Source organism: Haliaeetus leucocephalus, unplaced genomic scaffold (genome assembly GCF_000737465.1).
Source record: "Haliaeetus leucocephalus isolate CR32 unplaced genomic scaffold, Haliaeetus_leucocephalus-4.0 Scaffold194, whole genome shotgun sequence".
Classification (NCBI taxonomy): Eukaryota; Metazoa; Chordata; class Aves; order Accipitriformes; family Accipitridae; genus Haliaeetus; species Haliaeetus leucocephalus.
This window is the reverse complement of record NW_010972630.1, coordinates 964,611-989,296: the sequence shown is the minus strand read 5'-3', so window position 1 is coordinate 989,296 and position 24,686 is coordinate 964,611. Positions and strand designations below refer to the sequence as shown.

The 24,686-nt window shown below is 35.4% G+C and overlaps 1 protein-coding gene across 1 annotated transcript in view; it reads left to right on the top strand.

Moving 5' to 3' along the window:
* LOC104830614 (chromosome unknown open reading frame, human C5orf42) overlaps nt 1-24,686 on the top strand; it is a 62,991-nt gene that overhangs the window by 15,993 nt on the left and 22,312 nt on the right. Inside the window, exons 14-34 of the mRNA XM_010565657.1 lie at nt 781-945; nt 1,692-1,865; nt 4,215-4,443; nt 4,678-4,817; nt 7,521-7,738; nt 8,046-8,210; nt 9,297-9,435; nt 9,828-9,937; nt 11,109-11,270; nt 11,408-11,516; nt 11,868-12,174; nt 12,691-13,624; nt 14,808-14,971; nt 15,968-16,104; nt 16,697-16,779; nt 17,971-18,053; nt 19,546-19,611; nt 21,146-21,338; nt 21,945-22,202; nt 22,383-23,132; nt 23,968-24,134. Of these exons, the coding sequence (XP_010563959.1) occupies nt 781-945; nt 1,692-1,865; nt 4,215-4,443; nt 4,678-4,817; nt 7,521-7,738; nt 8,046-8,210; nt 9,297-9,435; nt 9,828-9,937; nt 11,109-11,270; nt 11,408-11,516; nt 11,868-12,174; nt 12,691-13,624; nt 14,808-14,971; nt 15,968-16,104; nt 16,697-16,779; nt 17,971-18,053; nt 19,546-19,611; nt 21,146-21,338; nt 21,945-22,202; nt 22,383-23,132; nt 23,968-24,134 (4,753 nt within the window). The remainder of the gene's footprint in view (nt 1-780; nt 946-1,691; nt 1,866-4,214; nt 4,444-4,677; nt 4,818-7,520; nt 7,739-8,045; nt 8,211-9,296; nt 9,436-9,827; nt 9,938-11,108; nt 11,271-11,407; nt 11,517-11,867; nt 12,175-12,690; nt 13,625-14,807; nt 14,972-15,967; nt 16,105-16,696; nt 16,780-17,970; nt 18,054-19,545; nt 19,612-21,145; nt 21,339-21,944; nt 22,203-22,382; nt 23,133-23,967; nt 24,135-24,686) is intronic.

The window sequence follows — 24,686 nt, the reverse complement described above, 5'->3', positions numbered from 1 at the left end:
AGGGGGCAAGACACATAAAGGACGCATATTTGAAATTAAGCTGGGATTTGAATAGATACCAGTCAAAACTTAAGTCTGATTGCTCCCTGAGAAAATTCTGGGCATTTCTATTTTAATATCAGAGTTTTCTTGTGTTTATAAAGTACTTGGTACAGAAAAGCTCTAGGTATATTTCTGAGCAAGAAAGAGACAATGAAAAACAGATGAACAAAAATTCCTTTTGTAGCTGTAAAATCAAAAGACTTAGTGTTTGGGGAGCAACAAAACAAAGTAATTTGTGGCAGGAGTTTATTTAGGAGTTGATTTGAAACAGATATTCTAGAGTCTCTTCCCAGGCATCATGAGAAAATTTTTTTGCTGGTTATTATGATGAGGAATACCTCACACAGAAGGAACTGAGGATATTGGAAGCTTGGTGGATGTTTAAGCAATTTCATTGTGGTTTAGGCATCCCTTCTTTGAAGGCTAAGCTCCCTTGAGCTCTCCTGTCTTTGTCTGTGTCTTAACAATTATACACTGAATTGTTTTGAAAACTGCCAGATCTCTAGAAGTAAAACTGTTGTTGGTGAGCATTAACTCACTAATAACTTAGAAGTTGTAGGAGGATCGTATCTCTTAAAATAGCTTCTCCTGATTTCTGTTCCTTCTCAGAGTATATGTTTACATAGATATGTTTCTCAAGAGGGAGGAACTAGTACTTTCAAACCTGCTGTGTCTGTTCTTGTGTTTATTGTTTCTTTTCCAACTAGACTTCTGCCCTTTTTTTCTTGTTTAATGCAGGAGGAAAAAGAACATGTTTTCTTCAAACTAGATATTATCTTGCAATATTATTTTGCCACCTTTATCAATATAACTTGTGTGAGGCTCAGGGACTCTGTGATCATCTGGTAGGAGAGATTCTGAGGCGATCACAGCTCTCAGTGAATCAGATGGAAAAATTTTCTGGTATGTTTATATTGCATAAAAGTGTGATAAGGTATGTTGATGCTCTTTGAATAACCTAGTGTCTAATTTCTGTGCCATCACACACTCACTTGAAAACATGCTTTTCTCTTTACACTGGACTGAAGTCTGTTTTTTCAGTGAGTTTAAAGGTCTTTTTCTAATCCTCAGATGTTCTTTTAGCTGCACTTGTTGGAGTGTTTAGACAACTTTCATTGTACAATTAATAGTGAAAGTATGGCCTGTTAAATATTCTGGGATTCAAATCTGCTTAAGGAAAGACTTTGGATAAAAAGAATAAGGGGGAGGTGATGTGATTTCATTTTATATTGATTTAACTTTTTTTTTAATGATACAACATGATAAAATAGTGGATTTTAGATTGGTGACCAGTACTAAATTGACAGTGGGATTTTTTTGCAGATGCTTGTAAGTTTTTTCTATTAACTCAGAGCATGAAATCTAAATTTCCAAATTTAAACAGTTTTTTTGACTCAATGCTGAAGTAAATTTAGATAGTAGAGGTCCATCTCTAGTAATTAAAAACCCAGTATAAAAGTCTTTTAGTGTAGTGTGTAATTAGTGTAAAAGATGAGGCTCTGTTAAGTCCTGAAAGCTTGTTGAGAAATTAAGTAATACCATAGTACGCTTGTTTAAAAAAATGTTTTACAAGCTGTGACTAAACAATTTTACCATTCAAATTTAAAATCATTTTCCTCATGTTTTAATTTGATACCTGTTTTTTTTAGATACCAAGTATTTTCAGCATGAACTATGGATGGTAGCAGATGTTCATACTGAAACTGCCATGGCTGTGATTCGATCCATGGCACGATTCATGGCCGCTTATTTCACAAATCAGCTTCTCTATATCTTTCCCCCACACAATGTTGACATCCTGCATCCACTTCACATCAAACAAGGTATTTTCTCTAAAAGCAGTTCAATTTGCTGTGCTTAAGTCTTACCATTTTTTAACGTGCATATCAATGCTGTCTGTCATGCTTTAACTTGGTGATATATACTTTCAGCACCATTACCTGTAAAGATAAAATAACTTAGTTTTTCCAGGTATTTTTGTTGAGGAGTGTGTGTGTCTGTGTGTGGGATTAATGTTTTGCATCTCTTGATTATTGAAAATATTTTTGGTATTTAAAGTTAATAGTTTGGTGTGTGCAATTGAATCATTTAATCCATAGAATAGAATCATAGAATTGTTTAGGTTGGAAAAGACCTTTAAGATCATGCAGTCCAACCATAAACCTAACACTGCCAAGTACACCACTAAACCATGTCCCAAAGCACCACATCTACATGTCTTTTAAATACCTCCAGGGATGGTGACTCCACCACTTCCCTGGGCAGCCTGTTGCAATGCATCCAATAAAGGATGGAGATTCTTTTCTTCTTTTATTGCTAATGTATTTATAAAACATTTTTTATTTTCTTTTACAGCAGTAGCCAGATTAATTTCTAGCTGGGCTTGGTCCTTCTAATCTTCTCCCTGCATAATCTCACAACATCCTTGTAGTCTTCCAGAGTTGCCTGCCCCTTCTTCCAAAAGTCATAAACTCATTTTTTTTCCTGAGTTCCAGCCAGAGCTCTCTGTTCAGCCAGGCCAGTCTTCTTCCATGCCAGCTTGTCTTTTGGCACATAGGGATGGCCTCCTCCGGCACATCTAAAATTTCCTTCTTGAAGAATGTCCAGCCTTCCTGGACTCCTTTGCCCTTCAGGACTGCCTTCTAATATATTGATTTTTTTTCTTGAGTTGTTTTTTTTTTTATTGCTTTTCCTATGCTTTGAGGTTAGGTATCTAAATCTGATACACAGGTAAAAGGCTGCTGTGGTTTTTTTCACCTAAATTAAACAACATTAGAATGTCATGGTTCTTGCACCACTTTTGCCTAAAGATGTGGCTCTGACTGACTTTGATCCTCCCAAAAGTGAGAGAAAAGCAGTGCTTAACAAATAGTTGAATTGGATCTGTGATATGGCGTGACCCAAACTGAAAAGCCAGAGGAAAAGATTTTTGCTTATTTGACAGTCTAGCTCTTGGAAGCCAAAATGCTCCAGACACCATATCATCAGGACAAGTGGGAATATCAAGTTTTTTTTTTTGTTGAACCCAAATAGTACTTTTTAATTTAAGTCCTGCTATTCAGCAGTTTTTTGAGAATTAGTATTTATCACAGTGTGTGTGTTTTATGTATTTTCTGCAAGAGATTCTGTTTAAAACACTTCCTTTGTTGGGAAGGTTTTGGTTTCAGGGTTAATTTTTCAAAACTATTTAATGTCCACAGGGATGAAGAGTTATTTGGAAGTATTGTAAGTACTCTACAAGTAAGTTGATATTATAATGCCAAATATTTCTCTACAATATTAACTTACTTTGATTAGATTTTCTGCAGTGTATTTGAATACATTGACTGTTTTTAATATTTCTGTACTACAGCATGCAGTGATACATATTTCTACACGGTCTTTTGGATGTTTTAATCAGACAACTTTCCAGATAAAACCTACAAAATAAGACCTTGATTTTTAATACGCATTAGTCAAAGATAATGTACATGGTGAGACAATCTTGGAAAAATTGCATTGCACAGGCTGGGTTAATGTGAATATTTCCCTAGATAATGTCATTGCCTCAACAGTAAACAGAAACTGCAAGAGAAGCAAATAACTCCTTAAGAGTTAATGTTAATCAGCACCTCTCCAGGAAAACCAGGAAGTAAAACCTTGGAAAACAAATCTAAACCTCAAGAAACAAGGACATACTAAGTTTGTCTTCACTTTGTCTTGATACACTCTCTTTAAAATAATGTACTATTCTTTCTCAAAAATGCATTGTAGCTTTCTGTCTTCTGCAGTAAGCAGCACAGTGAGTAGAAACAACATGGGTATGCTAGGAAAACTCAGAACTTCCATTTATCTCAGGTGTATCTTCTGGAATATCTTAAGCATATGTCGCATACTTGCAAATGCTCCATCAGTGCGATTAAATCTTTAAAGAATAACCCACAACTTTTGCACATGCTTGCATATCCCACATTATTAAGCAGAAAAATAGCCTACTCTGACCTCCCTATTATATCATAGCATGAGCTGCATCTGCCTGCTGCAGATAAACCCCGTAGTGTGCCTCTAATAAAGTAAAGAGCAATTGTGCACTGAAATGAAGCCAAAAGCAATGTGAACATATGAATTCTAGATTATTCGTCTGATGCGATGCAGATTTATTTAAACTTTAAAATGTGGTTTTTGTGTCACAGACTTTTCTACACGTATTATTCCGCTGCAACACTGTTTGGTTACCAGAGCTGTCAGGGACCAGAACCTTTCATCTGTGTGGACAGCTGAATATGCTCTTGATTTGTTCTTTATTGCCGGGCTCATTCCAGAAGCTGTGTGGTTAACACGCAGACTCGGGGACTGGAAACTGTCTGTTTCAATTGGTGTGGCCTACCAGCTGTATTGTCAGAACTCTGATGAATTCTCAAGGTAAATTTGAGCTTAGAATTAATATACTGTATTTTGTCATTAATGTTATTTGCATTAAATTTATTGTAACAAGGCGTGTCCTTTGCCTCAAAAATTTGTATTCCCAGACTCCTCGTAGGTACAGGACCTAACATGTTAAGATTAGTTATTTTGTCTTAGATATTCATTTAACAGAGCTTCATTAGATTATCTGTGGGTTTTACTTCGTTGTTAATGAACAGTTTCTTGTTACAGTTGCAGACTGAAAAACACAGAGTGTCACCTGCCATTAAGCTTATCACCAATGCAGACTTTTCAGGAAAAGTTACAATCTTTGTTAGGACAGCCAGCTACTTCTGAAACATCAGTATGTATGAATTACAAGCAGTTTACAGGTACATAAAATTATGAATAATTGTGTCTATTTTTCATGTTATTTCACTGCATATTCTGTGTTATATGGTGTCTCAAAAAGAAACAATTACCTCATCTTCTCCAGTGTGTGCATTACTGTTATAATGTATTCAAATACTTCTGTTATAATGTATTCAGATACTTTAATTTATAGGGGTTTGGGTTTTGGCTTTGATCTTTCTACAAATGGACCATATTACCAGTCTTTTCTTCTTCATGTGTATCAGCCAAAACCTTATTTGACTATATGTGATATTAACTTCAGTTTGGCAGAAGACTGAAGCTTCATTAAAACAAAACAAAAAAATTCCCTGAAGCAAATGCGAATGTATTAATAGTATGGAAAGTATCATACTTAAAATTAGTTACATGGTGGAGTTTAATTTTTGCCTTTCCTTTCTGTTAAAGGGGGAAGGGGTGGTATCTCATAGCCTGACAGCCCCATGCCCCCAGGTCCAGCAACTAGCAAGGCTGAGAATGTATTCCCTATAGGCACATACCCAAACACACATACACAGTACCTACATACAGCAGGCCACACAGATCAACACATACAGACATGCTCAGCACTCGTGGAAGCAGCACCAACAATCCTATCCTGGTTCCCTCTCTTGCTGGTCAGGATGAAGGTCTGCATATACATACCTATATGTACAATGTGGATCCTTCCAGTAGCTGGGCTTAGACCCAGTAGCTGTCTCCCAAGTTGCTGGTGTCTGCATATATGAGCTCCCCAAAGCCCCAGCTCCACGCCATTTTCTGGTACAGACCTACTCACAGATACCCTCTTCCTCCTGCGCACACACTGTCTATGCACACCCACAGTAGCTGGCCTTGAATATATGCTCCATCCAGTAGCTTAGCTGGTCTGGGATCCTCAGTCTTTGCGGGTGCCTCACCCTTAGAGACACACACTGTCTTTCTGGCAGGTGGTCACAACTCACTTGGTCCTTCCAGTATCCAGATCCCCTTGTCTTGCCCTTAGAGACATGCAGGTGCACAAGCAGGTCTCCCAGTCATCTCTCCAGCAGCTGGCCAGGTCTTCACCAGTCCCTCCAGTCACTGTCAGCTCCTGTGGTCTCACTGTTGCAAGAGCGAGATGTGCACACCTCTAGCTCACAGGGTGCTTCCACCGGTGGGTTAGTCTGACTTGATACTTGCTAGCACTCACACATTCACTTACATAGCCTCACTTGCTACAGTTCCTGGCACCATGGATACATGGGCATTCTGACCCTTGGTCCCATTCCAGTTGCTGGCACTTGATTTGACTTAACTCCAGTTGCTGTAGTTGCTGACATCCCAGACACACAGGCTTTCTGACCTGTAGTCCCACTCCAGTTGCTGGCACTTAAAATCCTGTGCACAGACACACAGAATAGAGTCCCTCACCCATGAAAATAGATGTGCTGACAGGGCCTAAAGGAGGTGAGGCTGCCACAGCTCCATGCCATACCTTTGGTTTCTTTCCTGAAGATCCCATAATGAGCCTTGTGCAATCCCAAGAAGCTCTTCCCCTGCATGCTTCAGTATGTCCTATCTTTCTTGAGAGTAACCTGTCTCAAGCCAAAAGGTACTGAAGAGACCCACTCCCATTGGCTCACCTTGATGGGTTTCATACCTGGATGCTATGTCTGATGGCTCTCCTGGGAAGAGCCTGGACAGGGTGTCCGTTTCTCTGAGTACATAATTTGCTGCTGTGCATCTCTGGGCTTGTGGACATGAGCCTCTCGTGGGTTGATTTTTCTACTGTGAGTAGACGGGTCTAGGTATTATTCAGGTTCCCCCACCTGCTCTTGTCTCTGTGCTCCTTTGTATGTGTGTATAAGCTTTTTATCACATAACCTAACTTAATACTTTACTGCTGAAATTCCTCCAGTTAGCTAGATCAATCTCTCCTTGTTTACATTTTGTAGAAAGTTTACTGGCATGATGTCTATTCCTTACTTTCTTTTTGTGTGTTTGGAAACCACATTCCATATTCCTGTCAGCAGGTGAATGTTAATTAATCTTGATCTCAGCCATATCCCAGACACTATGTAGATGCTTCTTTTGTACTCATTTCCAAGGGTTTTATTTCAGACAGATAACTCACACACATATATATGCTGTATATAAAATCTCTAAGTATGATAGGTAGCGGAAAGATTAGGCAGCACATACTTCAAGACAAGTAGGAGGAGTAGAAATGGAACTAGAGCAGTATAATATTATGCAAATTTCAGGAACTAATTAGTGATGTATATTAAAGATCCTGCTGCTTCTAGGACGTGAGGAAAAAAATGTAATCATATGTAAACGAGATCAAACAAATACATTTCCCTTTCCTTGGTCATCATGCTTACTGATAAAAGACTTTGTTACAGTCGTTATTAATAGTATACCTAGTTTATGCCTGCTTGGTGAGAATGATTTGCCAGAATTTTATGCCAAGTAAATGCAAAGCTGAAAAGATCAGTTCTCTAGAAAGGCAATAGCTTCTCCCTTATTCTCACAAGACCTAAAATTAATAATGAATACTATTTTCAATTGAGAGAGATGTTATCTTAAAGTGAGTACATGTGATGTATATGTTGTAATAGACAAATGCAAATTCTGAGAACGTAGCCTCATAACTTCAGAATGAAGGCCATATATTAATTGAGTCAATTAATTTATCGGTTTCTGTGCTTAATATTTTATAGATCCCATTGAAGAGGAAGATGCAAATCTTCTTTGTAGTTCAGTACAGGAGCTACTGAAAGCAGCTGTTATGGCAGATGCTGATATTCTTTCAGAGACATTTCAGCTTTTGATGGATTCTGGCAAGGATCTTGGCAGAAAATTGTATGGTTTAGTTCCAGATGGGCTTTATCTTCCAGCACCACCATTGTACTGTCCTCAGCCAGCTTCTCTGAGTGAAGTAAGCATCCATGATAGCAGTTCCTTGGGTCTTTGTTTGAATATATTTATGAAATAATCATGATCTTTATTCTGGTTCCTTTCAGCTCATTTTTCTGTCTTTTTTCCATGTGTATTCATTTACTAAAGTAGCACCATAGTGATAAGAAAGTATGTGTGCCTCTGTGTTTTTTCCATAAAGCGTCTATGCTCTAAAGAAGACGGGAAGTACTCTTAGGAGCACAAACAATGTTTAGGTCAGATTCCTTATTGTATATGTCCTTTCTAATTTGGGGGCTTGTTTTTGTTTTGGAATTCGCATTTTTCAGGAAAACTGCAATGACATTCTTTTAAAAATTGAGAGAGAAATTCGTCAGAAAGTGTCAGGAGTTCTTCAGCGAATTATCTTGCTCCTCCGGGCTGCTCATTGTTCCTGCCCTGCAGCACAGTGGTATATTGCACAGCTGAAGTGGGCAAGAAAAATAATGCAAAAAGTAAGCATTTAACTTGGTTTTTTTGTAACTTGATTATCAGTTGTAAATATTACTGACAAGCTTGCAATTGCATTGCTGAAGCATTCAGTCTCATCTGGACTTTGATGTCACGTTTTTTACATGTCTTCTAGTTTTACACTGCATGTTTAGTTCTTTTAGGAAACCAGAACTTAAAGACACAGAATATCTACTTCATAAAGTGTCTGCTTTTACTGTCTTTCTGTACCCACTTGGTAATGTACAGGCTCATTTCTTTCTCCATTTCAAAGAAACAAGCTGATTTTAATTGGGAGTTATAGCTGTTAACTGAAAGTGTGTTCCAGATCACTTAGGGTTGAACATAAGAGACAATGTGATGCTCACTTCAGGTAAAGTGGTCACCTTAGTGCGCAGTGCATAGGACTTAGAAGATCTCATTCTACTCATGTGCGTTCTGTTTGCACAGAACAAAGCTCAGAATATATTGATTAAAAAATTTTGTGTAAACTTAGGCTTTTCTTAGGTCATTGTTACACAGCCACTTAAAAGAAGGTTGACTTCCTACAGAAGGGGGTGTGTCTGCCTGCCTGCCTTCCTTCAGCCCCCCTGCACCAGCATTCATGTAATGATCCAGATCAAGAACTAGTCTGACTGACAAATAATTCCTTCTGTTTGCTCATTGCATGGTCACATGCTTAATGCTGCCATGGGGAGGTGATCAGAAGTACCTGCTGAAACAGGAGGGAAAACTAGTCTGCCTTGGTTGACGGCAGCCTGGACTGTGTTGGATTAAACTAGTTTCTTAATTGTGGTCTTAGTTCTTCTTAATACTTTGTTGCTCCTGTATTTCATGGTAATCATGAATATGATGAGTACCATGTAGACTAAAGCATTTTTTGTGCTGTAACTCATGCTGAACATATTCCTGTAAACTAATTTTCAGAATACTGATCTGAAGAAAATGGAAAGCAACCTTGAGGGAATTCTACTGTTCTTGGCAGTATTCTGCTAATAACTAAGAGGCTGTACGTTTAGTAGTGATACATACAAAACTTTAATTTTTATTTCCACTTTGTTTATTTTTTTATTTATTTTTACTATCTATAGATTCGAATGAAAGGATCTCTTCCTTTGCTAAGTCCGTTCCCAGAGACTTTGCTCCGTTACTCCAATTTCCGCACTGTTTTCTATAGATCTACATCTTCTGGAGACCATCAGTTTGATGATATTACCTGTAAAATTTTAGGTCTGTATGCAATAAAATAGAATCATTTAGAGCTGGAAAAAAGAACAAGTGAGAATCCATAGGTGCAAAGAAACTCATACTAGTTTGAAATAGTAACTGCAATTTTGTGCAGAAACACATTCCCATTCCAGCTTTTATGTTAGTTATCAAAACTCTGAATCTGAAAGTTGTTGCTCTGGATTGTTGTGTGTGTTATAGATGTGGCAAATGTGAAAGAAATGAATGCTAAGTGATACTAAAGAGCTCTAGCTGCAGAGCAGTATTGAAAACTCAAGAATGAGTAATTTTTTTCTTTAACTGCTGTTTGTTAATTCCTTCTAGCTAAAAATCTCAAGCTGTTTTATTTCATTTATTAAAATAGAATCTCAACATACTGCATGTTTGTGTCATAGGTTGGTTCAGAGAGCTATGTGCATTGTGTTGGATGTTTCATGTTCGTGAAAGGTTATCTGACAACTGCAGGCGGTACCAAACTGCAAGGGAAAATATTAACAATCATAAGGTAATTATATTACTAATATAGTAAAGATACAATTTAATTGCATAAAGCTATAAGAAGACTTCTAAATGTCTGCTCTATATTTCTGTGAGAACTTTTATTTGCTTAATAGGACAAAATTAGCACAGTGCCATAATGCGCATTATTTGATGCTACAGAATAATGCTGTCCATGTGAACTACATCTTTCTAATACTATTTCTGTTGGGCTTTTGCTTTGTATTTAACTCAAGTAATTGAAGAGATACTGCTAGAAGAGCAATAGTTTCTACAGTTGTTGTCTACCTAAGTATTTACTACTTTTTTTTCCCATTAGATTAAGATATTTGGGGTGTTTCCTGACCAGTGTCTATTTAATGCACCAAAAAATGTTTTTTCAAAAACAATAATGAAAAATATTAAAATTTAATTATGTTTTCTCTACTCTATACCTTCATCAATTGATGTTAGAGGTCAAGGAAGAAAAAGAAACAAACTACTAGCCTGATACTTGTCATATATTCTGTAACAGTGCAGATGTTGATTTTTGTCCTGTCTAGTCTAGCAACTTGGCTGTCCTTAGCAAAGGTTGCTTCCTTTAAAACAAGTCCAAAATTTCTTTTCACCAGAAAAATCAAGCTTAAATAAACAGGATGGCTCTGTTTCAAATAGTAGAAGATTCTGATTTTTCTGAGCTTTGTGCAGCAGTGACAAATGAGATAGAAACCACTGTCTGTTTCAAAATAAACTGATCCATCTTAAAAGCCTCTCGGTTGGCTTAAATATCTTGCTCCCAGGAAAGATTTTATGATCACCTCAAGTCACAGTAAAATTGTTTACTTCCCCTGGTAATTCAGTATATTTAATTAGTTACAGCTAGTTAGTCAAATCCTCCATTTTTACTCTGAATGACTGCAAACAGATTATTCAGCAGAGTGTTACGGTTAATGGAATTAATTCCTAAGCTGGTTTAAAAACCCCCTTTTTTTCTTTCTTTTTTTTTATATATGTTATCGTCCATTACAACCTTGATCTGTCTCCTAGCATCATATACTTCTCTGTTTGGCAGTTAAGTTAGAGATTTTCATTTTCTGTTGGCTGGGGAAGAATCATTACAGCTTGCCACATATGAATAATTGAGCTGAAATACATTGTTCATACCAATTAATGTTTCTCTAGCAAGGTGGTTTTTTTAGGATCTGAAGAAGAATGAATATGATGCCTCCACAGTTGAGCATTGTCTGAATGCAGTGGAGTGGGCTTGTCGAATGCTTCCTTTCTGCAGGTTCATGAATGTTGAAGAATTAGTTCAAGATGTTATTTTGAGTCTGCTTGGAGAATTGCCACCAATGAAAAAGGTAAAAGACATTAAAGCTAGAACAAAAGCAATAGAGATCATCACAAATGTTTCTAGACTTTCTAGTGGTGTAAGTTTTGTTGGGAATTATACCTTACTTGTATGTTAGCTACTTTAAAGATACTTTATCTTGTGCAGGTGGCAGAGATTTTTGTAAAAGCATTTCCTGATCCTGAAGATATAAGAGTTCCACTAAGGGATAAATATCATGGACTTCAGCAGCGACTCAGACACAGTATTGTTAAAGGTAATCCTTCTTCCAGAAATATTGAACTAACTTTCTTTTTTACTGTACTTATTAATTAACTTGTGACAATAACCTCTTTCATACCCCATGTAAAACAATTATTATAGTTTTCAGTCAGCCAGCTTTGAGAGAATTTTGTGGCAAATTCTGTATTTTCTTTCTGATATGTCTATATCAGTAACAGAATATCATGACTTCCAAGTTGGTGGTGTTTCTTCACTTTATCACAATTTCCATCTGTATTTATAAATGGCTATAATTTAGGATGATTCAAAGTTCATTCATGTCTCAATTTGAGAGAATAATTGAAAACTGAAAGTTTGTGTTTAAAATCACTTGTCTTTTTGGTAGGTCCTGAAAGTGAAGAAATGATGTCTGTTGTTATACAGGCTACTGAAAAAGTGAGAATGAAGGCCTTGAGACGCGTAATAAAGAACATAGGCCCCATAGAAATTAATATTTGGGAACCAGCAGAAGAGGGGGCAGCAGATGATGAGAAACACTGTTATGACAGAGTCTCATTAGGCACTAGTCTAAGCAGAAGCACACTTACTGATCTTGGGAATCCTCAGGTATATAGTGATGCTGACACAGCAGATACACTTTCTGATGCTTTGTTTACTGAAGAAATGAGAGCTCAAACACCTTCACTTCAGAGGTATGAAAAAAATTGCAGCATATGTGTGCATGTCAAAAATAGATGGAAAAGGCAGTAAAGAAAGCTTTCTATTCTTTCTATTTAAATAAAAAAAAAAAAAGAAAAAGAAAAAAAGTTGCCTCTTATTGTTCAAGTAATCTTTTCACCAAACAGGATAATTGTCACTTTGGGTGATTTATGAGATGAAGAATTATAAATTTGGCAAATCTTAGAACTGCCAATGTTGTATCAGTTACTATGTGACTGGTACATTATTGAAGTGTAAATTCTTATCAGCTATGACCACTTTCATATATGATACTGCTGAGTTGCTGTCTCTGTAAAAACTATGGATTTTGCATTTGATTAATTTGCCACATTAACATTGTATTAATGTAAATTTGTAGTTGTTAAACGTTTCTCACTTTTAACGACAGAGGAAGTAAAAGAACTAATGTTGCATTTACTTATTTTTTCGTGTAATTCTTTTCAAAATGGATTTTGGTGTTAACGGTACTTATGTTTGTTGTCTTACAGGGATAATGAACATCAGAGACAAGGAGAAATACGTAGCAAAAATATCACACACAAGATAAAAGCTCTTAACTGGAAAACAAAACATAAAGACAAAGCATATGGAAAAGACATGTGTAATCAATGTAATTTGCCTATAGTTGGTACATGGGAATTTGAACGTGATGATGATGAATATGTTATTTTTTTAGAACTCTTTTTGAGTTACATTCTTGAGAGAGACCTGTTAAAGTATAGTGACCTTGGAGTTCCATTTCTTACTAGCTTTTCTGGACTTCTTCGAGAGCATGAATTAAACTCTCTCTTTTTTGATGTTCATACAACACTAAAACGTCGACAAGGCAAAACTAGAAACCAAAATGTGTTTAGAGCAGGGTCTTGCTATACTGTCACCCTGGCATCTTGTGATTCTGAAACAGCATCTGTCTATAATGAAAACCAAAGTATTTTGGAAAATCCAACCCTTGTACAGTCCATTGTACAGACAACAGAACCTTCTGTGTGTAACCTAATGAAAGGACTTAATGAAGGATTATTTGGTTTAAAACACAAGTCAATTTACAGAGCTCAGAGTGACAATCAAGGAGTCACCGTTGCACCAGCAAGCCAGACCTTTCCTAACCATAATTCCTCTAGCCTGCAAACTCAGGCAACTTCTAAATACATTTACAAAACTGTTGATATAGTTGATACTGTACCAGGAGAAGAACTGGCTATAGAATTGATGGGTAAGTTGAGCAGTATTGCAAAATTGCTTGAGTGGATGATCAGATGGTCTGATAAAAGACTGCTCTGTGGTTCCAATAAACAAGATTCCTTAGAAGAGATTCTACCGATGATACATGTGAAAACATCAGCACCTGCTGTCCTTACTTCTTTGTGGCTGTTAGAACAGTTACACAGAGACGGATCTCAAGCAAAGAGCATGAAATTTGAGGTAAGAAAAAGGATGGGTGAGTGTCAGTGAAATTTGTGAGTTAGTTATGCCAGTAAAAATCACACACATCTTTCACCTCATAGTTCTGTTCCCAGTAAAACCTGGAATATTGATTAATAGCCTTTCCTTTAAGGGTTGCTATGAAAAGAGAAATGTTCCAGGAATACTGGAATTCTGTCTGTAGGAAGACTTTGGTTGGAGATTAAAATTCTCTTTCGAAATCCTGTTTAAAATCTAACTCATTTATCTAGATACCACATTATTTGAGAAAATTCCTACAAGTTCAGCCATTGTGTCTAATCTTAGACATCATCTTTGAAGAAACCTAGTATTGGAGATCGTGGAAAACAAGACAAAGAATAAAGAAATAGTTTATCTGGGGACACTTGAAGTTAGATTAATTTGTCTTTGAGACAGATACAGTCTGACTGGAGTATTTAAACTAGTTAAAGATTGATGAAAAGGGAATTTTAAATTTCTATCTAGCACTGTTACACAGAGTTGGAGAATGTATATTAATGCAAAATAAGAGATTTGCCAGAAGAACATGATGAGTATTGCTTTATTTCATATTTAGGGACAACTGGATCGCTTATCCTCTTTAAGTCTACATGAAAGGCTTTCAGGGGAGAAGGTTGTGTGGTTTTTTGGAGAAGGCTTTTCTCCCAAATTAAAAGTGGTTTTGTCTTGGTTTTGGTTTGTATTTTCTGCTTTCTGACAAGCACCACCTGTATTTTGCTTACAACTTACTCGCAAAATTTTGTGCGTGCATCTAACTGCACGATGATACAGCTTTTTGCCTTTCATAGTGTCTTCAGTGATAATTTTAGAGTTTCGTATTACACATGATGAAGGCCAAATCTTACCGTATATCTTTGTATAGAGTATATTTAATTGTCACATAGTGTCTTTGACAATTGGTGTTCAGTTGATGCTGACAGATGTCTCTTATGTTTCCTTTGGATAATTCAGAGGATCATTGCTTCACTTAATGCAAAAAGGGACAAAACTCAAGTTCCACAGGCAACTGCAAACCCAGAATTTCTCAGCTCTATAATAGAGAAAAGGATATGAAGTTAAGCATAAACATACTATATGAATCGTTGGGGGTTTTTTTGAAGTATCGGGTATCTTTTTTAAACTAGTGAATAATTATTATTATTATTATTATTATTATTAATAGAGTCCGGATAATCAATATGTGAAAGAATTTGCATCTCTATCAGAAGCCCAGTCTAGGACAGAGAAAGAAAGCAGTATGGATGAAGGCTCTTCCTTACTGGCCAGTCCACCTCTTGATATCCAGAGTGTACAAGCCTATGATGATCTTTGTGAAACTGGTTTGGGGTAAAATTTTTTTTTTAACCTAAGAAATCTGGTTGGTTGTAATTCCTCAGCTAAGCAGCATGTCAGTATTAAGAGTTCTACTGTTATTACATGTTATATACATGTTAAATTTTGAGTGCAAAGTCAAACTCATGCATATTGTTCACAGCTGCATGAAGCAGATAAAATATTCTCTATCAGCAGACATACCTCTAAGTAGAAAACAATGAACGATGTAGCTGTTACCTATGAATTGAATTGTACGTGGTTGTTCACAAACTTAGTGATGTGGAAATGGAATCTGGATTTCTGATATAATTGATATCATGGCTTTCTCAAAGAATTCAGATAACTTTCACTATCTTTAGTGTAATTTTCTTTGTGTTGAGATGAAAGTTCACAACAACAGTTTACTTTTCCCTGGGTCTGTAACCTAGCTATGTTCATATGTGTGCATGTCAAAAATAGATGGAAAAGGTAGTAAATATTTTATTTGTTGACATCTTACAGAATTCTGAACATGGAGATTCCTTAACCTGATGTCCTTTGTGACATTTCTGTTCATCTTGTGCTGCACTAAATAAACAAAAGATCTTTGGTATTAGTATTCTAAGACATTATTCTGTGTCTTCTCTGACAATTTTTTTTTTTAGTGAAGGAAGTTTCTGTGAAGGAGATAAATGTAATCTTAACCAGATGATTTTGAAGTCATGGTGCAGTATATGACTTCCATTTTTGGTAGATCGTATGTGTTGGTTACATTTTTCTGGAAATAGCCCATCTGAAAGACTGTACCATTAATGTCACTAAAATATCACAGCTATACCAAAAAATAATATTAATCTTGGTTTATGTTAAATTCAGAGAGAAAATTTATGTGAACATTGGTTATATCACAGCAGTGGTTTTTTACAATTATGCACTAGCCTGCAATCTGAGAGGAACAGCATACTTAAATGAAGTCAGATACTTATAGTATTTCTATTGTTAATTACCTTTTGTAATTCCAATTACCAGAATGTCTACAAAGTCAAAATACTTTGATAAGAAGGAAATTAATCATGGGAATTATTCTGTACCTCATGTGACTGAAGATGTTAATGAAGTGGGACCATTTGTTCTGGAGGAATTAGGTGTAACATCAGAAAGAGAAGGTTTGTTTTTATGGTATATCCTTTTACTATGGTCTGACATATAAAACAGTAGGAGTTTTGCCTGAACAGGATTATATGTCCCTCTGTATGTTTAATCCAAAAATAGAAATAAGTTTTCATTGTTCTATTGAAATTATTACTGTATCGTTTTATATTATAACTAAATTTTATACAATTGCATTCTCAAGACTTTCTGATCAGTTTTTCACTTACGTAACTTCTTTTTGCTGTAGAGATAGGACAATGTACAATAACGTATTTCATTCTCTCATTAACTTTCATTTCAAAAATATTCATGCTACTGTGTAAAATAGGATTTTAAAATTGTAAGAGCTGAATATGCATAGGTTAAGTTTATCATATTCCTACCATGAAAATAAGCTGCTTGCCTTTTTTTTTTTTTTTTTTAAAATTCCAGGTGCATGCTTCAAGACTAGTAATAACACAAATTTTTAATTTGCTGAGACATCTCTCAGCCCCTTTCTCCTCACTAGGAAAAAAGTGGACTAATGTGACTGGTTGGCAGAAATCACATAACAGTGCTGTATGTCATATAGTTTTCTGATTTAGTGTATTTGTGTTTATTTTGTAGAGTTCTTTGAGGAGCCATATGAAACTCCAAAGAGCTCCAATAGCTCTATCAAGATCAAACCTGTAGAACATCAAAGAGGAAAGGCAAGTTACCATCTTGCATAGAAGCATCAAATTATTATGAATACTCTTTTCAAAATATCCTGAATTCCTCAGTATACTTAAGAAATTGAGAGCAGGCTTAAAGCATTTAGGATTGGTGAATTTTTTTTCCTGCTTAATTAAATAGTAAAAGTCACAAGTAATTAAACAGTAGTAAAGTGAGATCTTCTGTGAGCACTTTTGAAAACTAATTCATTTTTTGTAAAACTAAATATGTATATGCCTATATATATTATATATATCTATATATACATAAAAATTACATTAAATCTATAGAATGTATAATACTACATATAAATATATAAGATTATGCATGCACACATATATACAAAAGCATGTGACTTGAAAAAAACCAGATGATCTTCTTGTTAATAGACCAAATTTTTGTGGGTATTTTGTTATACTAGAAAGCTGTATTAACAACTTTTTTTTCTTTGAAAATGTGTTCTGTCTCTGAAATTGTCACAGGATAATTAAGTAAAGACTCTACCATTTGTTTGCATGCTTGCTGGTTTTTAAATATATTAAAATGTTAATTTTTCTCCTGTCCAAAAACTCAGTCTGGATCTGTAAAAAAGCCTTGTTTTTTCATTCATTGTCTTTGGTCATAAGTCTCCGTTGTTTGAAAATGGCTAAGGGCTATTATGCTGAAACGTGAATTGCAATGCCATCGCTTTACTTGCCTTTAGTACTCTAGATTCAGCGCTGTTAATGGGATTAGAAACAATAAATGTATTGTGGTCTTCAATTCTGCAATGCATTTTACTGTAGTTAATCTGTGACATGTAGAATCCTGCATTTGTTTCAATTTCTTAGTCTGTAGATAGTTTGTGTATAATAGGGTTGTTTCTACATTTTCATCTTTACCTAGGGGGGGTACAAGATTAGCAGAGTATATTTCCAGGATACTATATGGTATGAATTTGAAAATAAAAAGTCATAGTGATGACTTAAAAAGAAAGATGGTCAGATGGATCATTAAGACATCTCCTTATTTCTGATTTGTAACTGCCTTCTGATAAGTATATAATTTTGATTATTTTTCAGCCAGATTTTTTTAAGTAGCTGATTAATCAGAAGTATGTTTGCCTTAAGCTAATAAAATAATACATTATTGAAGCAGAAGGGGGATATAAAAATTTACAATTTCAGTTACATCTTTTTATATTCCAGCAGGTCTCCATTTCAGGTATAGATAGTCCCCAGGAAGATCAAAAGGCGGAAGAGACAAAGGAAGGAAAGGGTGAACAGAATGCGTGAGAGACTTTTTGTTGTTATTTTAATTTGTCTTTTAACTTTGCTTAAAAATCAAAAGTAGTTTTGTTAATTACGGTATCCAGTGAAGTCTCAATGCGTTCTTGCTGTTTATAGCAACCAGTCATCTTCTATTTCACGTGTACAGGTATTTCACATATACAAAGTGCTGGGTGGATAAGTGGTTATTTTAGTAATGATCAAATAAAAGAGGCATGGTTTGTGGGAACGTGTATTTTATATCTGGGAAAAGGATAGAGGAGAACTGGAAAAGCTTTCAGATACACAATTCGTTCTCCAGACCTGAAACAGGAGCAGCATATTCAGACTAAATACAGGTGGAGAGCTGTTATTCTAGGAGATTTTAACAGTTAATTTGTTGAACAACGTAGAAGAAAGAGAGGTTGGTGTCTAGGAAGCAGAAGGCGAGATAAAAATGGGTATGGGTGATAAGCTTCTTAGCTCATGAAAGAGGGAGGGAGGGAGGTATTTCACACAAAGAAATTTACTTCATTATGGTATTTTTTTGAATTTTATTTTTTTAAAATACCTCTACATTTATAATATAATGTATATAAAATTATAGAAACAGTCCATAAACCTGATTGTCACATCATCTGTTTGAATAGATTACTGCTCAGTTTGATTTCTCTGAAGTTTTTCAAGGGAAGAAATGCTACATTCTGTAAACACAGGATTTGTTATGTTTACCATGAGTCATCTTGGTCTTTTGAGATTTTTTAATTTGTGTTAATGACGGAAGAAGATCAACCTATTTTTATTATTTCACTTAGCTTTCTTATTGAAGCCACCAAATTTGTAGTAATGAAACCTTTTCCTCTGAAAGACAGTGCCTGAATGTCTTAAAATTTAGAAAATCTTATTAATTGTGGTGGCATGTAAATAAATATTCCTGTGTATATATAAAATTTGTGGAAAAACTTCTAAATGGCTTAATTTTAGAAAGAGTTAGAATCCTCTACTATTTTAAACTGATGTATTTTTGTTTTGAAAGAAAGAAAAATAACTACACATAAGATGGCCCTCAAGGATTTCTTATCATAACTGGCTTTTCTTTTTTAGGAATGCAGATTGTAGTGATACTACCAGTATTGCTTAAATTGCATTTTCTCTTCTTTTGTCAACTCAGATCAACCTCTTTTTTGTCTGCTGTTTGTGTTGAATAGCCAGAACCTTTTCAGTGCTTTTGTTTGCACCAGTTTCTGATTGCTAGGGAGACAAAGCATGAATGTCAATATTTACCAACTCAAATGGCACTATAGTGCAGTAATTGAAGCAGTACAGATTGGTATAGCTCTGATCAGGTGGCTTTCAGTTATTTTATCTCGTACTATTTAAAGTACTTTTTCAGGAGGTTAGAGATAGACACTCACACACATATATGTATTTAAATTTATATAAAATGAAAATAAACAGCGTAACAAATTATTAGTATTGTAGTATTTACAATATACATTTTTTCTTTTTTTATAGCATGCATGTTGTTACTAGTACCATTTCTCAGTCATTCTCTTTAGAACAAGGTGCAGAAGTTCCCAGGTAAGATAAACCTATAATGTTTTCTATAATAAAAAATGGAATATCCCTGTTAAATTTTCAGTCTGAAGTAATGTGATGTGTAGATTTGATTACAAAATATTTGCAGGTATAGTATATTGTACCTGGAAACTGTAGTACTAAGTAGTCTTTCCTGAAACCTTTTTGTGCTGTAATCCTTGAGGATCACATACTCTTGCATGGTGTCCAGAATATCACATGAATCAAACATGTTAATTCAGAGCTACCAGATTTAAAGAGAAATGATACTTTCATTTTCTGGTTCAGATAGAATCATTAGAATTGTATAATATTACTATAGAAGATGCAGTGTTACATAAAACACCTAACCAATAACATTGTAAACATATTCATATTTATTATAAAATACAGCAACTGCAAGACACACATAAATATATACATAATATTTCTGTAAACAGGGAGAATGTTGGAGTTGGGAAGAGGGGTCAGGAGTCAATCTCAGGCTTTCACTTCTAGAACAGTCCTCTGAGTTTTTTCAGTTTAGAGGAAGATCTGAACTGCGCATCCCTTTGGATTCCATTTTCATGTGTCTTTAATCTCATTTCCTTCTTGAGTTGTTCATGCCAGCTTTTTTTAAAAAAGCTTTTCTCAAACTTCCAGGGTTTCGGGCCATGCTTACACATACTGATTGTCTTCCAAAAGACTTCCTGTGCCCCTTCACACCTATTACATATCCAAAACCTTTTCAGTATTACTTATTAGCCATTGCTTTATGCTTCTATTTCTTCACATGCTTGGAGGCCATCCTGTTCAGTTGTGAAAAATCCTCCAAAGGTTGCCTGTACCTGTAGCAATGCCAGCATTTTTCTTAAACAGAGAAATGTCTTTTGGGTCAATTTCTGTTGATGTGGGTAAAGTCCTTCAGTTTCTTTATAATTTAATGTAAATCCTAACGCTCTCTTTTTCATTTAAGGACTTTGTCTAATTAATAGTCTTTCCCTACTAAAAGACGTAATTATCTCTGCAAGAAATTTCAGTATATTGTATCATCTGGTACATGTTATTTTAATTTTAATTGGTTTTTGATCAGAAATTTTGTTGTTGCTTTTTAATTCCAAATATATAAATGTATATTTAATTATTTAAGTGAAACCGAATCTGCCGTCTCTCTTATTTCAGCTAATAATGTCCTCCATTTTCCATCAGATGTTTCGTTTTATGACTAACCAGGCCCTCTTTCTGTCAAATCATTGTTTTCTGCCTGTGTCTCTAGTGAAGATAACATTTCAGATACCCTTGTGACTAAAAAATCAGATAGAACTTAGATCTTTACTCCAGTTTTTCATCCAGTATATTAGGAAGCGTTAGGAAAAATGTCATACATACTCACCAGTGAAGATTGTGCAGTGTTAATTATTACATATTTCCTACAAATTAATTATGTTTTAGAAAAATAAAGATATCTTTAAAATTTTCTGGATTGATTTGAGACAACTTCATATAGATGTTCTGAACTATGAATGTTTTTCATGGTTTTGTTCTTTTTCTTCTTAAGTAATACAGAGATTTCTTTAAGTGAGGGTCAGCCTTCTCAGACTGTTGTGTCAAGTATGTCAAGTGTTGCCTCCAATACTTCCATTTGTGCAAAGAAGCAAGAAGTCAAGGAAGAAGCCCCTACAGAAGAGAAGCTAAACACATCAGAAACGGTCAGGCAGATGCTCCAAGATGAAATGTTTAAGTTAGTTCAGGTGAGAGCATCTCATTATTGAAAATAGTGTTCACAGTCTGAACTGTGTTATTTAAAACAATGGAGATAATTACTATTTTAAAGGTATTCTGTCTGTGGTGGTTTTTGAAAGAGATTTCCAGTTCTGTGTAAACCATTGTGAAAACTTATTTTAGACATAACTCCTGCTTTTGACTCAAGAAAATGCGTAATATAATAATAAAAGTTTGTGTTTTAGTTGACATAACTCAGTGTGCTCTAATACGGTAGACTAGGAAAAATTCTGAAGCTGTTGTAACTTTGCAGCTGTACTAGGATTAGATTTTTGTTAGTACATGGAGACAACTTTATGTGACCTTACATTTACTCAAACTTCACCAAAAAAGTGAAGGAATTTTTCTTACTTTAGCATAATCTGTCTGTGTGAGATATTTAATATATCTTAAAAGAAAGCCCAGTGCAATAAAAAAATCACACAAATGAATCATTATTGAAACGTTGGGATGTTGTTTATTTTGTCACCTATGTTAACAGGATAATGAACAGTTATAACATAGCCTAGACATAGAATTTTTGCTAAGATTCTTGTTAAAAGTTGTTTACAGTGTTAACTTTGTGTGTTACCCAGCTACAGCAAATCAACTTCATGAGTTTAATGCAAATAGTGCAGTCATCCTTTGCCAACCTGCCAAATGTGCAACAAATTTTGCAACAGCATCAGTCTGTTCACCTGGAAGGAAGCCAGCCTGCACACACTGCTGAAGGCAGTGGCTCCCTGAAAACACAGCTGCCCACTCGAGAAGATAATGGAAAACCTGGTCTAAAGAGCTCTGATTTTCAACCAGGGAATAGTTTAGGAAATGAAAGCAACAATGGCCATATAAAAGTAAGTATATCAAAGTGTCATTTATGAAGACAGTTCTGTATACCTGGTAGGTTATTGGTCCTGTTAAATTAAGAAATGTTTTTGTAGTGATTGCTGTAGACAAAAAAGATTTATGCCATTTTTGTGCATATGTAGTGCATGGTTGCTATTAATGCTGTTTTGTTTGCTTCTCTGAATTAGAATCATTTGGATGTGAATGTTTCTTTAAGCCTATTAGAAAGCCACAACAAAGAAATGGGATTTATGCCACTATCTCAAGATCTGCATTCTTCAGCACCTACTAAGCCACTTCATCTCCTAGCTCCTTCCTCAAACATCCAGAAAACACTGAAGCTTATCCCTATTGAAAAAAACTTGAATTACTCAAATGGATTTCCTTTGCTTAAGCTTGAATCAGGTTATCATTTCAAACCAGCATTTTTACATCCAATAGAAATGTCATCAGCTTTTGCTAGACCACCCCCAGTACCACGAGTAGCTTGGAGTTCATCAGATTCCTTATGGAACCATCAGTCATCGTACACACCAAGAAAGGATAAGTCAAAAGAAGATTTGAACATGAGTAGATATGACACTGAGATCCGAAGGCAAATCCATGAGGAAGAGAAAAGATGGGCAGAAACAGTGCTTAAGGGACCTCCCAAACACCTGAATCTAGATCAGTATGAAGGACAGCAAGACGTTCCACCTCAGCAGCAGTTCTCTGCAAATGTGAATAAGGACAAAGCACTGATCGCTCAGAACCTGGCTGGCATTCCACTGTTGCACTTGCAACTTGACCCAGTACCTAAACTTCCACCAGTTGTAAGGCAGCCAATCACTACTAATTTAATACCTGTTAAACCTGCAACAAAGGAGACTCACTGCAGAGAAACAGTACAGCACACAGGAGTATCACTACTCCATGCTAATTTACCTCAAAAAAAGAAGGTACTGGATTTTAATAATATATTTTTCTAAGTTGGAGGGTTTTTTGAGTTTCATTGTTTCTTACTCATCAAAATTAAGTTAATGTTTCCAGACTATGGAATTTGGAAGTGTTCAGCACAGCTACCAGAGGGATCTGAAACTAAAGTGAGTTCTTATTGTCAATATGAGGCAGGCTGCAAGCTTGGAAATGTTTTTAATGATGTTAGATTGATTCCACATTCCATAGTTCATTAATATTCAGCCCATTAGTAATGAATGTAAGGAATTTACTCTCTAAAATACTGGAAAATATTTATATGGTAAAAGATAGTTCTGTTTTTACAGAAATTTAAATAGAATTATTTACAGAAAAACAAAGAATGCAGTGAGAAATCCTCTTTTATAAGGGCAGAATAGAATGCTAAAACGCTTGGTAAGAAAATCTTCTGGATTCAAGAACCTGGTATTTTGAAAAATGTTGTTCTGATAGACTCTCATATGCTTGCACATTCCAGTTGAAAAGAATGGAAATGTTTTTCCTTGAAAGGTGCTTCTTCAGTCCTTGTCTACATTGCACGGTTCCTGCCTTCATCCTCAACTACATACATTACAAATGCAAATATTAGTGAAATATATTCTGTGGAGAAAATTCATATCTTTTAGTTTAGTTTCAGAAAATAGGTTACACATACACATTAGCTGAGATTCTGGTCTGATGGTGTTAATATTACATTTTCACTTTCTCTACAAATTGCTACACTAGCTGTGTTTTTATAACTGAGATCCAAACTGGACCTGCTCTTTTCATCTAATCTGACTGCAGTTTTTGCTTCTTTCTCTCTCTCAACACTTTCAGGCACAAAAACTCATTCCACTTCAAGACCTCATTGCATTTGAGCAACGCCACCAGCATCATACTGTGCCCAGTACTTTCTTTGGACGAGACCAAACTGAACCTATCCAGTTACTAAAAACTGATGTTGAACCATTTGAACTAAGAGATGTGCAGAATAATAAAAAAAGGCAAGCCAGACTTTTAAAGTGGGTCTTCATTTTGAAAGACTTACTGGTAACCTATACCTTCTTGCTTTGAAATCAGTGGGAGTTTTTACAGCAGCTTCAAATAAAGTGGAATTGGATGTAATTCTTTTGGAGGAGAATAAAATGGCAAATATTAGTAAAGACGCAGCAGGAGAAATATAGCATTAGGATATGAAGGGGTTGTTGGTGTTACCAAGCTGATAGGAAGAAGACTCAAGGGGAAGTGTTTTCATACCAGTAGATGTGGTTTAAAGTCGTCTTGTCATCTGGCTGTTTGCTGTGTCCTGTTCATGAAATGGTTTGCTGCTGCTTACACAATGAATCTTAATAGGCTACTGTCTGCACTGCATATTGTCAGTGTTAGTAGGGATCTTCAAGAAGGAAAGGGTTACGTTCTTTCAATATAATTCAAGATACAGGCTCTGTTTCTGAATGTAGACAATGATTAGCAAAATTCCTGCTGAAGGGATATTTTATTTTGTTTTGCTAGGTACGTTATTCATTACTTTTGAAAATTGATTTATTCTTTAGTAA